Genomic DNA, 18191 nt, shown 5'->3' on the forward strand with positions numbered 1-18191 from the left:
TAGGAGTGAGTGAGTATCTTTTTGTGTCGCCTTTAGCAATATTCCAGCAATATGACGATGGAGGACACGATAAATGGGCTTCACACATTGTATCTATGTGGAGAGTCGAACCCGGGTCTTCGTCGTGACGAGCCAACGCTTCATTTACTAGGTTACCCCACCTCCCCTTTTATATAGAAACGACATAAAACATGACATTAATCTGGAAGATGAACACATCAACTTGATGAAGGGTAGTAAATGGTGTGACGTACAAGACCGAGAAAGGAATAGGAAACTGGCAGTGGATTGAATACATGCACAGCACCTAGGGCAGCAAGGAAATAATCTGTGTAATGCTAATCGTAAGTCTGAAATATCAAAATATTTGTAGATGAAACCTTAACCAATCAATTATAAAATATCGCCACAACTCACGTTTTGCGGGTGTGGTTCCATTCTCAGTCGTGCTGTCTTCAGCGTCAAGGAGCAGTTGCAGAAAATCCACCTTATTCTGTAACAGGAATGTCTGCTTTAGTCTCGTGTTGTACCTTACAGAAGTTATAAGATCAAACAAACCTTTAACTGTAAGTGACATGACCTACTTCAGTAGGCAGCCGTCCACGCTGTACAACGATGCGTTCAGCTGTCTCTCGGTAGAAGTTGACGACGCTGCTAGCGAATGTGTAGACCCCACACAGCTTCAGCAGAGGCTTCAGCGAAGGGAACATCACTTGATGGTGAGGATGAAAAGGAGGAACAAGCGAGATGGTGAAAGTTGTCATCGACCATGATATGTTTGATTGTTATTGAAAATACCCCACCAATATTGTTTATAATGTGAACTGCACTGAATCCCATGAAACAATCACCTAATGCTTCTCCATGCTTAGAGAACGTAACATGTTTTCATTTGTCCTTCATCGGTGTATGTAAACCCAGATGTAGAACGTTCATTTAATTGATACTCTTGCGCAGTTCTGATCATGACCTTCATCTGTAGCATGGCATACATAACAGTGTAAGTAATTTCAAAACAGTCAATTTACGACAACAGCAACATCTGCGGTAGTGTATTACACGGAGTTACACTGTAGTACACGCAAGAGCATATCAGTTCAGGAGCCACACATATCTCATGTTATCACTGAACGCTCTTTGAAACGGCAACCGGGGTATCTTGGTTCTGAATGGTAGATGTATATATACAGACATTGAAGACCAATGTCCCATACTGTATGAGAACCCAGTTTGTGAAGACCTGTATTCTCCACGCACAGAATGTCTGTGGTCTATTTATATAATTCCTACGGCTATATGTGCCAGCTGACCACTAAAGACTGTTCATTCTCTTGCATTGCCGTTCAGACTATTGGCGATCACGCTTCAGTGAGGAAGCACAGTCATAGTCCAATCTATGCTTGACAATTCATACATAGAGAAATAGAGTATATTCCTAACCTGAAGTATTTTCTCACCTGAAAGTAGCAGACAATTATCATTGAAAAAAACTACTTGGAAACACATTCTTCGCATTGAAAACAAACGGGTGGGAAAAATCTTTCTGAGAGTCAATTTGAATTCCGAAGGCTGTTCCGGCAATGGTGTCCAGAGCGAAAGCTACAAAGTATCTGAAATATTGAGCAGACATTAATGTAAAATTTGGACACTTTTTATGAAATAGATAATTTGGACAAGTATTGTGAAATACTGATACAAAAATCAGATACTATATTTTCACGGAACATGCCCCACCTCCTGGATAATCAATAATTACATTTCCTTTCATGAAGAAAACAGACAGACTATTTATCTCCCGCCCTGCGAGGAAGGGGGGAGATAATCCGTGTGTTCTCTGGTCCTCTATCATCAAGGTATGACGTACTCTTTCACAAAGGTGGCGTCTGTGTGTGATCTTATCATCAAGGTATGACGTACTCTTTCACATAGGTGGCGTCTGTGTGTCCTGCAGCCTCCACCAGGTTCCTGGCCAGCGACTCTGCTGCTGTGTTGATGTGGCCACACATCTGTAATAAACCATGGCAATTGAAGGATGCAAGTTTCTAGCATGCATTCTAAATGAAATATACCTTGGTATTGAAAGCTACAAACTTGGAGTAAAATGAAGCATACTAAGAAACGTTTCTCAATAATCTCATGAAACTAAAACGAATACATCTTCAAACTCCAGGCACAATCTGGTTATTATGACTGCGCCCGCCTGTAGGGTCACAACAACTGATCGCCAGTAGAGTACATCAGCTGACCATACTATGAGTACACCAGCTGACCACAGTTTGAGTACACCAGCTGACTACAGTTTGAGTAAACCAGCTGACTACAGTTTGAGTAAACCAGCTGACTACAGTTTGAGTACACCAGCTGACAACAGTAACAGTACATCAGCTGACCACAGTAACAGTACACCAGCTGACCACAGTTTGAGTATACAAGCTGACCGCACTATCAGTACATCAGCTGACCACAGTATCAGTACACCAGCTGACTACAGTAACAGTACACCAGCTGACCACACTATCAGTACACCAGCTGATCACAGTATCAATGCACCAGCTGACTACAGTAACAGTACACCAGCTGACCACAGTAACAGTACATCAGCTGACCACAGTAACAGTACACCAGCTGACCATAGTTTGAGTACACAAGCTGACCGCGCTATCAGTACATCAGCTGACCACAGTAACAGTACACCACCTGACTACAGTAACAGTACACCAGCTGACCACAGTAACAGTACACCAGCTGACCACAGTATCAGTACACCAGCTGACTACAGTAACAGTACATTAGCTGACTACAGTATCAGTACACCAGCTGACCACAGTAACAGTACACCAGCTGACCACAGTAATAGTACACCAGCTGACTACAGTATCAGTACACCAGCTGACCACAGTAACAGTACACCAGCTGACCACAGTATCAGTACACCAGCTGACTACAGTAACATTACACCAGCTGACCACAGTATCAGTACACCAGCTGACCACAGTAACAGTACACCAGCTGACCACAGTAACAGTACACCAGCTGACTACAGTAACAGTACACCAGCTGACCACAGTAACAGTACACCAGCTGACCACAGTAACAGTACACCATCTGACCTTAGTAGCAGTACACCAGATGACCGCACTAACAGTACACCAGTTGACTACAGTAACAGTACACCAGCTGACCACAGTTTGTAAACACCAGCTGAACACAGTTTGACTACACCAGCTGAACACAGTAACAGTACACCAGCTGACTACAGTAACAGTACACCAGCTGACCATAGTTACAGTACATCAGCTGACCACAGTAACAGTACACCAGCTGACCACAGTTTGAGTACACAAGCTGACCGCACTATCAGTACATCAGCTGACCACAGTATCAGTACACCAGCTGACTACAGTAACAATACACCAGCTGACCACACTATGACTACACCACCTGACCACAGTAACAGTACACCAGCTGACCACAGTAACAGTACACCAGCTGGCCACAGTTTGAGTACACCAGCTGACCACACTATCAGTACACCAGCTAATCACAGTATCAGTACACCAGCTGACTACAGTAACAGTACACGAGCTGACCACAGTAACAGTACATCAGCTGACCACAGTAACAGTACACCAGCTGACCACAGTTTGAGTACACAAGCTGACCGCACTATCAGTACATCAGCTGACCACAGTATCAGTACACCAGCTGACTACAGTATCAGTACATCAGCTGACCACACTATGAGTACACAAGTTGACCACAGTGACAGTACACCAGCTGACTACAGTAACAGTACACCAGCTGACCACAGTAACAGTACACGAGCTGACCACAGTAGCAGTACACCAGCTGAACACAGTCACAGTACACTAGGTGACCACAGTAACAGTACACTAGCTGACCACAGTGACAGTACACCAGCTGACCACACTATGAGTACACCAGCTGACCACACTATCAGTACACCAGCTGTCCACAGTGACAGTACACCAGCTGACAACAGTAACAGTACACCAGCTGACCACAGTAACAGTACACCAGCTGACCACAGTAACAGTACACCAGCTGACCACAGTGACAGTACACCAGCTGACCACAGTATCAGTACTCCAGCTGACCACAGTGACGGTACACCAGCTGGCCACAGTTTCTGAACACCCGCTGAACACAATTTGACTACACCAGCTGACCACAGTAACAGTACACCAGCTGACCACAGTAACAGTACACCAGCTGACCACAGTAACAGTACACCAGCTGACTACATTAACACTACACAAGCTGAACACAGTTTGAGTACACCAGCTGACCACAGTTTGAGTACACAAGCTGACCACAGTTTGTGAACACCAGCTGAACACAGTTTGACTACACCAGCTGACCACAGTATCAGCACACCAGCTGACCACAGTTTGAGTACACCATCTGACCTCAGTAGCAGTACACCAGCTGACCACAGTAACAGTACACCAGCTGACCACAGTTTGAGTACACGAGCTGACCACAGTATCAGCACACCAGCTGGTCACAGTATCAGTACATCAGCTGACCACACTATGAGTACACAGCTGACCTCAGTAACAGTACACCAGCTGACCACAGTATCAGTACACCAGCTGACCACAGTGTCAGTACACCAGGTGACCACAGAATCAGTACACCAGCTGGTCACAGTATCAGTACATCGGCTGACCACACTATGAGTACACCAGCTGACTACAGTGACAGTACACCAGCTGACTACAGTATCTGTACACCAGCTGACCACAGTGACAGTACACCAGCTGACTACAGTAACAGTACACCAGCTGACCACAGTAACAGTACACGAGCTGACCACAGTAGCAGTACACCAGCTGACCGCACTATCAGTACACCAGCTGTCCACAGTGACAGTACACCAGCTGACTACAGTATCTGTACACCAGCTGACCACAGTAACAGTACACCAGCTGACCACAGTATCAGTACTCCAGCTGACCACAGTGACGGTACACCAGCTGGCCACAGTGACAGTACACCAGCTGACCACAGTATCAGTACACCAGCTGATGACACTAACAGTACACCAGCTGACCACACTATGAGTACACCAGCTGACCACAGTATCAGTACACCAGCTGACCACAGTATCAGTACACCAGCTGACCACACTAACAGTACACCAGCTGACCACACTATGAGTACACCAGCTGACCACAGTATCAGTACACCAGCTGACCACACTATCAGTACACGAGCTGACCACACTATGAGTACACCAGCTGACCACAGTATCAGTACACCAGCTGACCACACTATCAGTACACGAGCTGACCACACTAACAGTACACCAGCTGACCACAGTATCAGTACACCAGCTGACCACACTAACAGTACACCAGCTGACCACAGTGACAGTACACCAGCTGAATACAGTAACAGTACACCAGCTGACCACATTATCAGTACACCAGCTGACCTGTACCACTATGAGTACACCACCTGATAGGCAGTCTATAGCATGGCACTTGGTTTCAAACAGCATAAGTCCTCGATAAACTTGAACTACAACCATCCAAGTCCCAGGCGTTTCCCATCATCAGAAGGATCCCACCTGAGTGTAAGCCACATGATGTGTCTGTTACTGGGATCAACACACTTACATGTTTCAACTTGGCCCCAGTGAAGGAAGGAGTCATGATATTGCGTAGTCGATACCAAGTGTCATCTCTGGCAAAGGTGACTCCCATATCTAACGGGTAGGGGTTCATTTTGAGAGCTTGTAACATCGCCTGCAATAGACAGAAAATGCATTTACATCTGTGAGTGTAGATGTGTCTACATGTATCCATCTGTGAGTGTAAATGTGTCTACATGTATCCATCTGTGAGTGTAGAAGTGCATGTATGTATCCATCTGTGAGTGTAGATGTGTCTGTATGTATCCATCTGTGAGTGTAGATGTGTCTACATGTACATCTGTGAGTGTAGATGTGTCTATATGTATCCATCTGTGAGTGTAGATATGTCTACATGTATCCATCTGTGAGTGTAGATGTGTCTACACGTATGCATCTGTGAGTGTAGTTGTGTCCATATGTATCCATCTGTGAGTGTAGATGTGTCTACATGTACATCTGTGAGTGTAGTTGTGTCCATATGTATCCATCTGTGAGTGTAGATGTGTCTACATGTACATCTGTGAGTGTAGATGTGTCTACATGTATCCATCTGTGAGTGTAGATGTGTCTACATGTATCCATCTGTGAGTGTAGATGTGTCTACATGTACATCTGTGAGAGTAGATGTGTCTACATGTACATCTGTGAGTGTAGATGTGTCTACATGTATCCATCTGTGAGTGTAGATGTGTGTACATGTATCCATCTGTGAGTGTAGATGTGTCTACATGTATCCATCTGTGAGTGTAGATGTGTCTATATGTACATCTGTGAGTGTAGATGTATCTATATGTATCCATCTGTGAGTGTAGATGTGTGTACATGTATCCATCTGTGAGTGTAGATGTGTCTACATGTATCCATCTGTGAGTGTAGATGTGTCTATATGTACATCTGTGAGTGTAGATGTGTCTACATGTACATCTGTGAGTGAAGATGTGTCTACATGTATCCATCTGTGAGTGTAGATGTGTCTACATGTACATCTGTGAGTGTAGATGTGTCTACATGTATCCATCTGTGAGTGTAGATGTGTCTACATGTATCCATCTGTGAGTGTAGATGTATCTATATGTATCCATCTGTGAGTGTAGATGTGTCTACATGTACATCTGTGAGTGTAGATGTGTCTACATGTATCCATCTGTGAGTGTAGATGTGTCAACATGTATCCATCTGTGAGTGTAGATGTGTCTACATGTACATCTGTGAGTGTAGATGTGTCTGTTTGTATCCATCTGTGAGTGTAGATGTGTGTACATGTATCCATCTGTGAGTGTAGATGTGTGTACATGTATCCATCTGTGAGTGTAGATATGTCTACATGTATCCATCTGTGAGTGTAGATGTGTCTATATGTACATCTGTGAGTGTAGATGTGTCTACATGTACATCTGTGAGTGTAGATGTGTCTACATGTACATCTGTGAGTGTAGATGTGTCTGCATGTATCCATCTGTGAGTGTAGATGTGTCTACATGTACATCTGTGAGTGTAGATGTGTCTACATGTATCCATCTGTGAGTGTAGATGTGTCTACATGTATCCATCTGTGAGTGTAGATGTATCTATATGTATCCATCTGTGAGTGTAGATGTGTGTACATGTATCCATCTGTGAGTGTAGATGTGCATGTATGTATCCATCTGTGAGTGTAGATGTGTCTGTATGTATCCATCTGTGAGTGTAGATGTGTCTACATGTACATCTGTGAGTGTAGATGTGTCTATATGTATCCATCTGTGAGTGTAGATGTGTCTACATGTATCCATCTGTGAGTGTAGATGTGTCTACACGTATGCATCTGTGAGTGTAGTTGTGTCCATATGTATCCATCTGTGAGTGTAGATGTGTCTACATGTACATCTGTGAGTGTAGTTGTGTCCATATGTATCCATCTGTGAGTGTAGATGTGTCTACATGTACATCTGTGAGTGTAGATGTGTCTACATGTATCCATCTGTGAGTGTAGATGTGTCTACATGTATCCATCTGTGAGTGTAGATGTGTCTACATGTACATCTGTGAGTGTAGATGTGTCTACATGTACATCTGTGAGTAGATGTGTCTACATGTATCCATCTGTGAGTGTAGATGTGTACATGTATCCATCTGTGAGTGTAGATGTGTCTACATATATCCATCTGTGAGTGTAGATGTGTCTATATGTACATCTGTGAGTGTAGATGTATCTATATGTATCCATCTGTGAGTGTAGATGTGTCTACATGTACATCTGAGAGTGTAGATGTGTGTACATGTATCCATCTGTGAGTGTAGATGTGTGTACATGTATCCATCTGTGAGTGTAGATGTGTCTACATGTATCCATCTGTGAGTGTAGATGTGTCTATATGTACATCTGTGAGTGTAGATGTGTCTACATGTACATATGTGAGTGAAGATGTGTCTACATGTATCCATCTGTGAGTGTAGATGTGTCTACATGTACATCTGTGAGTGTAGATGTGTCTACATGTATCCATCTGTGAGTGTAGATGTGTCTACATGTATCCATCTGTGAGTGTAGATGTATCTATATGTATCCATCTGTGAGTGTAGATGTGTGTACATGTACATCTGTGAGTGTAGATGTGTCTACATGTATCCATCTGTGAGTGTAGATGTGTCAACATGTATCCATCTGTGAGTGTAGATGTGTCTACATGTACATCTGTGAGTGTAGATGTGTCTGTTTGTATCCATCTGTGAGTGTAGATGTGTGTACATGTATCCATCTGTGAGTGTAGATGTGTATATGTATCCATCTGTGAGTGTAGATGTATCTACATGTATCCATCTGTGAGTGTAAATGTGTCTACATGTATCCATCTGTGAGTGTAGATGTGTGTACATGTATCCATCTGTGAGTGTAGATGTGTAGATCTGTATCCATCTGTGAGTGTAGATGTGTCTACATGTATCCATCTGTGAATGTAGATGTGTCTACATGTACATCTGTGAGTGTAGATGTGTCTACATGTATCCATCTGTGAGTGTAGATGTGTCTACATGTATCCATCTGTGAGTGTAGATGTGTCTACACGTGTGCATCTGTGAGTGTAGTTGTGTCCATATGTATCCATCTGTGAGTGTAGATGTGTCTACATGTACATCTGTGAGTGTAGTTGTGTCCATATGTATCCATCTGTGAGTGTAGATGTGTCTACATGTACATCTGTGAGTGTAGGTGTGTCTACATGTATCCATCTGTGAGTGTAGATGTGTCTACATGTACATCTGTGAGTGTAGATGTGTCTACATGTACATCTGTGAGTGTAGATGTGTCTACATGTATCCTTCTGTGAGTGTAGATGTGTGTACATGTATCCATCTGTGAGTGTAGATGTGTCTACATGTATCCATCTGTGAGTGTAGATGTGTCTATATGTACATCTGTGAGTGTAGATGTATCTATATGTGTACATCTGTGAGTGTAGATGTGTGTACATGTATCCATCTGTGAGTGTAGATGTGTGTACATGTATCCATCTGTGAGTGTAGATGTGTCTACATGTATCCATCTGTGAGTGTAGATGTGTCTATATGTACATCTGTGAGTGTAGATGTGTCTACATGTACATCTGTGAGTGTAGATGTGTCTACATGTACATCTGTGAGTGTAGATGTGTCTGCATGTATCCATCTGTGAGTGTAGATGTGTCTACATGTACATCTGTGAGTGTAGATGTGTCTACATGTATCCATCTGTGAGTGTAGATGTGTCTACATGTATCCATCTGTGAGTGTAGATGTATCTATATGTATCCATCTGTGAGTGTAGATGTGTGTACATGTATCCATCTGTGAGTGTAGATGTGTGTACATGTATCCATCTGTGAGTGTAGATGTGTCAACATGTATCCATCTGTGAGTGTAGATGTGTCTACATGTACATCTGTGAGTGTAGATGTGTCTGTTTGTATCCATCTGTGAGTGTAGATGTGTGTACATGTATCCATCTGTGAGTGTAGATGTGTGTACATGTATCCATCTGTGAGTGTAGATGTATCTACATGTATCCATCTGTGAGTGTAAATGTGTCTACATGTATCCATCTGTGAGTGTAGATGTGTGTACATGTATCCATCTGTAAGTGTAGATGTGTAGATCTGTATCCATCTGTGAGTGTAGATGTGTCTACATGTATCCATCTGTGAATGTAGATGTGTCTACATGTACATCTGTGAGTGTAGATGTGTCTACATGTATCCATCTGTGAGTGTAGATGTATCTACATGTATCCATGTTTGAGTGTAAATGTGTCTCTATATCCATCTGATCTGTGAGTGTAAATGTGTTTCACTGTCACTGATCTCGCTACAGTGAATACGGAATCACCGACTGCTATAGCTAGGTGATGATTACAGGCCATAAGTAAGAGTAAGGTATTCAAACAATGATATGGCTGCTTACCATTCTGTTTCTAAAATTGGCGAAGTTCTTCACAAACACTTCCTTCAGTATATCCAAATCATGAACGAAAATGAATGGGAGCGAACCCAGGAACTGACTACAAAGCAAAGTGGACATCAGTTAGGCATTTGAAGTAAACATGGCTGTGGGTTGTTTTTACATTTAACGCTGCCCTCCATAGTGTTGGCATCCTGAAATCTATACTTACTACAAGTATGACACATGTGTGATATGCAACACATTACACTATCCTCTTCCGTGACCCTGCGGAGGACACCTCCCCCCCCCCCCCCTCCTTCTCTGGTTCCCTTGGGGATGGGGGTGGGGATGGGTGATAACCATGAGGGCCACATGTCTCCTCTTCGGGTGGATCGTGATGAACAGCATGGGTGGGAAACGATAACCAGGTAAGCGAGCCTGACCACCCGATCTCGGTTGCCGCCTGATAGGACAAGCATGGGTTGATGAAGACCACTTCTAACACGGATCTTCACGTCTGCCGTCTGTCATCTTCGGAAACAAAATCATCAGGATTGCAACGTGATGTATGATCGACAAATGCTGTGCGTGTCTGTGTGTGTATCTGTGTCCCTGTGAGTGTGTATGTGAGTGCGTGTCTGTGCGTGTATCTGTGTCTCTGTGAATATGTATGTGAGTGTGTGTCTGTGCGTGTATCTGTGTCTCTGTGAATATGTATGTGAGTGCGTGTCTGTGTGTGTATATGAGTCTCTGTGAAAATGTATGTGAGTGTGTGTCTGTGTGTGTATCTGTGTCTCTGTGAATATGTATGTGAGTGCGTGTCTGTGTGTGTATCTGTGTCTCTGTCACCATGTATTTGAGTGCGTGTCTGTGTGTGTATCTGTGTCTCTGTCACCATGTATTTGAGTGCGTGTCTGTGCTTGCATCTGTGTCTCTGTGAGTGTGTATGCGAGTGCGTGTTTGTGCATGTATCTGTGTCTCTGTCAACATGTATGTGAGTGCGTGTCTGTGCGTGTATCTGTGTCTCTTTGAATGTGTATGTGAGTGCGTGTCTGTGCGTCTATCAGTATCTCTGTGAGTGTGTATGTGAGTGCGTGTATCTGTGTCTCTGTTAATATGTATGTGTGTGCGCGTTTGTGCATGTATCTGTGTCTCTGTGAATATGTATGTGAGTGCGTGTCTATGCGTGTATCATTGTCTCTGTGAATATGTATGTGAGGGCGTGTCTGTGCATGTATCTGTGTCTCTGTCAACATGTATGTGAGTGCGTGTCTGTGTGTGTATCTGTGTCTCTGTGAGTGTGTATGTGAGTGCGTGTCTGTGTGTGTATCTGTGTCTCTGTGAGTGTGTATGTGAGTGCGTGTCTGTGCGTGTATGTGTGTCTCTGTGAATACGTATTTGAGTGCGTGTCTGTGCGTGTATCTGTGTCTCTTTGAATATGTATGTGAGTGCGTGTCTGTGTGTGTATCTGTGTCTCTGTCACCATGTATTTGAGTGCGTGTCTGTGCTTGCATCTGTGTCTCTGTGAGTGTGTATGTGAGTGCGTGTCTGTGCGTGTATCTGTGTCTCTGTGAATATGTATGTGAGTTCGTGTCTGTGTGTGTATCTGTGTCTCTGTCACCATGTATTTGAGTGCGTGTCTGTGCTTGCATCTGTGTCTCTGTGAGTGTGTATGTGAGTGCGTGTTTGTGCATGTATCAGTGTCTCTGTCAACATGTATTTGAGTGCGTGTCTGTGCGTGTATCTGTGTCTCTTTGAATGTGTATGTGAGTGCGTGTCTGTGCGTGTATCAGTATCTCTGTGAGTGTGTATGTGAGTGCGTGTCTGTGCGTGTATCTGTGTCTCTGTGAATATGTATGTGAGTTCGTGTCTGTGCATGTATCTGTGTCTCTGTCAACATGTATGTGGGAGTGCGTGTCAGTGCATGTATCTGTGTCTCTGTGAGTGTGTATGTGAGTGTGTGTCTGTGTGTGTATCTGTGTCTCTGTGAATATGTATGTGAGTGCGTGTCTGTGTGTGTATCAGTGTCTCTGTGAATATGTATGTGAGTGCGTGTCTGTTCGTGTATCTGTGTCTCTTTGAATGTGTATGTGAGTGCGTGTCTGTGCGTGTATCAGTATCTCTGTGAGTGTGTATGTGAGTGCGTGTCTGTGCGTGTATCTGTGTCTCTGTGAATATGTATGTGAGTGCGTGTCTGTGTGTGTATCTGTGTCTCTGTGAATATGTATGTGAGTTCGTGTCTGCGCGTGTATCATTGTCTCTGTGAATATGTATGTGAGTGCGTGTCTGTGCATATATCTGTGTCTCTGTCAACATGTATGTGAGTGCGTGTCTGTGCATGTATCTGTGTCTCTGTGAGTGTGTATGTGAGTGTGTGTCTGTGTGTGTATCTGTGTCTCTGTAAGTGTGTATGTGAGTGCGTGTCTGTGCGTGTATCTGTGTCTCTGTGAATATGTATGTGAGTGCGTGTCTGTGCGTGTATCAGTGTCTCTGTGAATATGTATGTGAGTGCGTGTCTGTTCGTGTATCAGTGTCTCTGTGAATGTTTATGTGAGTGCGTGTCTGTGCGTGTATCTGTGTCCCTGTGATTGTGTATGTGAGTGCGTGTCTGTGCATGTTTGTGCGTGTATCATTGTCTCTGTGAATGTAGCAGTCCATCCTGTGTGTCTGTTAAAAGCGAAAACTTTTATGGTCGGATTGACTCTACACTTATGAGAATATTACGTGATGCTGGTATTTCTGTTAGCAAGAAAACCATGAGAGGTCGTCGAGCGGGTAAGAAAATTCCTTGGAAAATAACAATCTGTGAAAATGCCTTCCCTGATTTTGTCAGAACTAACTGTTGTCATGGGATTAACCATAGTAATCTCATTCAGGTGCATCCTACAAAGCCTCCAGCATTTCTTAAAATGTGTCTCTGGAATGCTCAGTCATCCAGAAACAAACCTATTGACATATTTGATATAATTATTGGCGATGACATGTGCTTATTCTAACTGAAACGTGGCTGAGGATAACGGGTGATGAAGCTAAGATAGCTGAAATGACACCAGTGTCCCATTCTCTCCTCCACTGCCCTAGACTCGATGCAAGTGGAGGTGGAATCGCAATTCTCTACAGAAAATCCCTCACTGTTCGTCGTAGTGACTCAGGAAACAGTTCTAAATCCTTTGAGAACATGAATGTTGTGATAACTTCTGGACAGGCTACCTTTAGCCTGGTGTGTATTTACCGACCTCCACCCTCTGAGAAAAACAAACTAAAAACAATGACTTTCTACCAGAGTTATCTACCCTCTTCGCAACACACTCCAAAAACTATACAGTAATTCTTGGCGACTTTAATGTGCACTTCAACACTCATGAGAAGTCCGAGGTCAAGAAATACATTCAGCTACTGAATACTTATTCCCTTACCCAGCATGTGTCAGTCGCCACACACAAATCTGGCAACATTCTCGACTGGATTATCACACACAGCAGCTGCAGTATTATCAAAGACGTTGAAGTCCTCGATCGCCAGATGTCTGACCACTTCAATGTCTTCTTTACTATTGACTTAGTTAAGCCAAACAACAAGCATTCAATCTTGATGTGTCGAAACATCAAGAAGATTCAGCCAGATAGTTTCAGACTTGACTTGGTTAATTCAAACCTCCTCACTGATCCTCCCCCTGATGTTGAGGACCATGCTGAGCTCTTCCATGACACTCTCACATCTCTTCTGGACAAACATGCTCTGGCAGTTGAGAAGAATGTGATACTCCGTCCTCATGCTCCATGGTATGACGAGTCGATTCGTCGCTCTAAAACACAGCGGCGCAGGGCAGAACGTCAGTGGCGTAAGACACGCCTGGAAATTCACAGGCAGATATATCAACAGTGCCGAAATGCTACCACCTCTTTAATCATCTCCGCTAAAAGGAAATATTGTCTTCACAGTATAGAGAATAGTATGGGGAAACCTGCTTCCCTTTACAGGTTTATGAATACCCTGCTTGGTAAAGGAGGTGATGGTGATAGAGTACCTCCCGGACAAAGTCACATGGGACTCGTAGACTCCTTCAACTCATTTTTCATTTCAAAGATTTGTACCGTTCGACAAAGACTTTCAGCCAAGGAAGTTGATAGGTGTTTCAGTGAACCTCTCTTCACAGGCGATCCACTAACACAGTTTGAGCCCTTCACCCCTAAGGACATTGAATCAATTATCCGCTCTTCAAAGCCTACCACCTACGACTCCGACCCCATACCAACTAAACTCCTGTTTCAATATCTTGACTTGTTGCTGCCAAGCATTACCAAAATTGTCAACTCAAGTTTGGGAGAGTAGTGTATTTCCAAACAGATTCAAGCATGCTGTAGTCAAACCTCTGCTAAAGAAACCTGATCTTGACTCTCAGAATCTTCAGAACTTTCGACCTGTCTCAAATTTATCCTTCATTTCCAAGATAATTGCGAAGGCTGTGCATGCCAGCCTCAAAGACCATCTCTCTAAACATCTTCTGCTTGATGAATTCCAGTCAGCGTATCGGCAATACTTTAGTACGGAGATTCCCTCACTGCAAGTGACAAATGAGCTTCGTTGTGCTGTCGATGATGGGTGGATTGCTGCTCTAGTGTTGTTGGACCTCTCTGCAGCCTTCGACACAATCGATCGCCTTAGACTCTTGTCCAGGCTCACACAACAGTACGGACTTGAAGGTCATGCCCTTCAATGGGTGACATCCTTTCTATGTGACCGACAGCAATCTGTTGTCGTTAGCACTGAGAGATCAAAAGGCACTGTAATCACATTTGAGGTGCCACAGGGATCAGTCCTTGGTCCAGTCCTGTTTGTGTTGTATACCGGATATGTCGGAAGGATTATTACAGACCACACAGTTTCTAACTATGCCTACGCTGATGACACCCAGCTCCTGAAAGCATTTAATCTGTCAGATCTCTCCACGTTTCTTCGGCGAATCGCTGAATGTACGCAGGTCATCAAGTGCTGGATGACAGGAAACATGCTTAAACTTAATCACACGAAAACAGAAGCAGTTCTCATTGGTACAAAGCGACAACTTAGCAAGGTCAAAACCGACTTCCTTACAGTCGCAGACGCTGACGTCAGATTCTCTGATGTTGTTAAGGATTTGGGTGTCCACATCGACTCTTCCTTGACTCTGGATGCTCATGTTAAGCATGTCTGAGCAGGACCTGCTACATTCACCTAAGATCCATTGGTAACATTCGGCAATACCTGACAACTGCTGCAACTCAAGCCCTTGTTCGAGCTCTTGTTACATCTAGGCTTGATTACTGTAACAGCATCCTTTCAGGCCTCAGTTCTAAACTCCTTGATAAGCTTCAGAAGATCCAAAACACTTCCGCCCGCATCACCAGCAAGACGTCTAAACGTTCCCATATAATACCGGTGTTGAAAGAACTGCATTGGCTACCAGATAGGGCCAGAATTGACTTTAAGATCCTCTGTCTGACATACAAGCGCCTCCATGGTTTGGCTCCCTCCTACTTGTCTGGACCCCTACATCCGTATGTCCGCGCACGCAACTTGCGCTCAAACACACAAAATCGACTGGTCATCCCATCCTACAAACTGAAATCCTTTGGCCACCGATCATTCTCTTACTCTGCACCTGTACTTTGGAACTCTCTCCCACGTGCCCTTAAAAGCTCTGACAAAATTGACATTTTTAAGTCCAGACTTAAAACCAACCTTTTCTCAGTATATATGTATGTGAGTGCGTGTCTGTGCGTGTCTGTGCGTGAGTGCGTGTCTGTGCGTGTCTGTGCGTGTCTGTGTGTTTCTGTGTCTCTGCCAGTGTGTATGTGAGTGCGTGTCTGTGCGTGTATCTGTGTCTCTGTGAATGTGTACGTGAGTGCGTGTCTGTGCGTGTATCTGTGTCTCTGTGAATGCGTATGTGAGTGCGTGTCTGTGCGTGTATCTGTGTCTCTGTGAATGTGTAAGTGAGTGCGTCTCTGTGCGTATCTTTGTGTCTCTGTGAATGTGTATGTGAGTGCGTGTCTGTGCGTGTCTCTGTGAATGTGTATGTGAGTGCGTGTCTGTGCGTGTCTGTGTGTGTGTCTGTCTCTTTGACTTCGTATCTGTGTGTGGATCTGTGTATCTGTACGTGCGTGTCTCTCTGTCCCCGCGAGTGTGTCTGTGTGTGTATCTGTGTCTCTGTCTCTGTGCCTACCTCTGTGTGTGTCTCTATCTCTGTGTGTGTGTCTCTATCTGTGTGTGTGTCTCTATCTGTGTGTGTGTCTGTGTGTCTGTGTGTCTGTGTGTCTGTCTGTCTGTGTGTGTGTGTGTGTGTGTGTGTGTGTGTGTGTGTGTGTGTGTGTTACAGTGAATATGTCAAATAAGTGATTCTGTAAAATCACTAAAGATTTCAGGCATTTTGTAATATTCCTGACTCACTCGGTGGTTTGACAAAATCCCTGGAATTCCTGAAACAATTTTTGTACATATTCCCTGAAATGAATTTATCACATACTCAGTGTTTGATTTAACAATACTGCTTGTAATTATTACTGTATACAGTATATTTTTGGCGTTAGGTCTGGGAGCAGAGCATATACTGGTGTATACATTACAGCTTGTAATAATGACAGAGATCGAAGTTCTACTCTGCAACGTTAGACTCACCCATACACCTTCCCGTAGGTTTTCCTGTGTGTGCGACGGGGGTCGACAATGCCCTGCCAAAATAGATGCAAGGATGAAGTCACTCAGAGGGGAGAAGACATTTACCTACACTTCTAGATTTACTGTTTACTTCTTGTGCAGTGATGCATCTTGTCATGTAAGAAGTCTGTGACTATGACAATTCCAAGACAATACATAATTGGCCCTGCATGTAGTTGCTTGTCAGCACCATAACCTGCTTGGTGTGTTAGCACTGTTGTTAACATCTACAATTTGCTTCACTTACTGTCATCTGTAAGCTGACACACCGTTATATAACTGTAATATTGTGGATACTTTATCTCTCCGAGCTAGCGGACTAGAAAATGGCAGATTTAGTAGATGTACATTCTGCAGCTAATTTCACTCTCAATGAAGTTTAACTTCAATGTTACAGTACTTTTGAAGCTTTCAAATATATGTTTACGAGTGTTGCCATTTGCTTCAGGTTTCCCAGGAATATAGTCGGAGGGGGTCCCGGTATCCCAGCGTTTGGAAGCACCCGAAGTTGCCACTTGCCGTACCTGCAGACAAGGGTACAAGAGTTAACAGGTCTGGAGTTGCGACTGCCTGTAGTCTGGCTTCAGTTATTTAGACGATTCTTGTGTAGCATTTTTAAACTCGTGCATAAATAGAATTCAGTCTGATCTATAATTACACATGGAAAACAGTATCGCAACATCAATGATTTTTAACCCCCATATAGTTATTTAAATTCATATCATATGTTTGTGTGATTATTTAACCCTTTGTGCGCACCATCAATTGAAGTTAGAATTGAACGAGCGGGGAAACTGTGTTCCTGCTGACGATAAGGCAAGTAATTTCAAAGTGTCACTTTCTAAACACCGTGTAGAACACAGAGACACGCTAATCATTATGTTAGCACCAGGTATGTCGATTATACAGATGGTTAAGATAGGGCATTACATTGTTATGACTTTGTTGCGAACATACTCACAGGTAAATCAGCAAACACACGCCCGCTCCATACCAGACAACAGGTGGTATCCCCGAACACTGTAGGATGTCCATACCAGGTACAATGTCTCTCGTCACCTGGACAACAGGCACGTGTATATATACAACAGAGGCTGCCATATAAGGACTTGAGACAGTTACGTAGTTAGTCACGTGTACATCCGCAACTGATTCAAAAACAGGAGTGTCGTTGTGGAAGGGAACCGAACGTTGTTGTAATGAAAACCTACATGCCACCTGAAGCTTGTCCCCATCATAATCATGTTATCACGCCATGTTCGTCGAGTAGAACACATATTGAGTTCAGAGCCAAGCTAAGCATACTATATTTCTTGGCCGCCACAATGGTAAGTTTTATCACCTGCACCACTTCGGGCTTTCTCCAGCATTAAGTTTAAACGCCATGATATAACTGGTGTCATAACCGATTATAACACAATATATCTTTTTACCATCTAAT

General features: G+C 43.7%; 2 protein-coding genes across 2 annotated transcripts in view; both read right to left on the minus strand.

Moving 5' to 3' along the window:
- Positions 1-711, minus strand: part of LOC124253866 (cytochrome P450 3A12-like) — a 12817-nt gene extending 12106 nt beyond the window's left edge. Inside the window, exons 1-2 of the mRNA XM_046687718.1 lie at positions 585-711; positions 418-493 (exon numbers count right to left, since the gene is read on the minus strand). Coding sequence (XP_046543674.1) covers positions 418-493; positions 585-710 — 202 coding nt within the window. The 5' untranslated portion in view covers position 711. The remainder of the gene's footprint in view (positions 1-417; positions 494-584) is intronic.
- Positions 601-17811, minus strand: LOC124253868 (cytochrome P450 3A6-like). The gene is made up of 8 exons (XM_046687719.1): positions 17712-17811; positions 17178-17274; positions 16712-16764; positions 10079-10175; positions 5646-5774; positions 1918-2006; positions 1458-1610; positions 601-712 (listed from the first exon to the last, which is right to left on the minus strand). Exons 1-7 carry the CDS (start codon positions 17783-17785, stop codon positions 1478-1480), a joined length of 672 nt encoding a protein of 223 aa, XP_046543675.1. The 5' UTR covers positions 17786-17811; the 3' UTR covers positions 601-712; positions 1458-1477.
- Positions 17812-18191: the final 380 nt, after the last annotated feature.

The sequence above is a fragment of the Haliotis rubra genome, unplaced genomic scaffold (assembly GCF_003918875.1).
Source record: "Haliotis rubra isolate DU_JTF1 unplaced genomic scaffold, ASM391887v1 Scf557, whole genome shotgun sequence".
Taxonomy (NCBI): Eukaryota; Metazoa; Mollusca; class Gastropoda; order Lepetellida; family Haliotidae; genus Haliotis; species Haliotis rubra.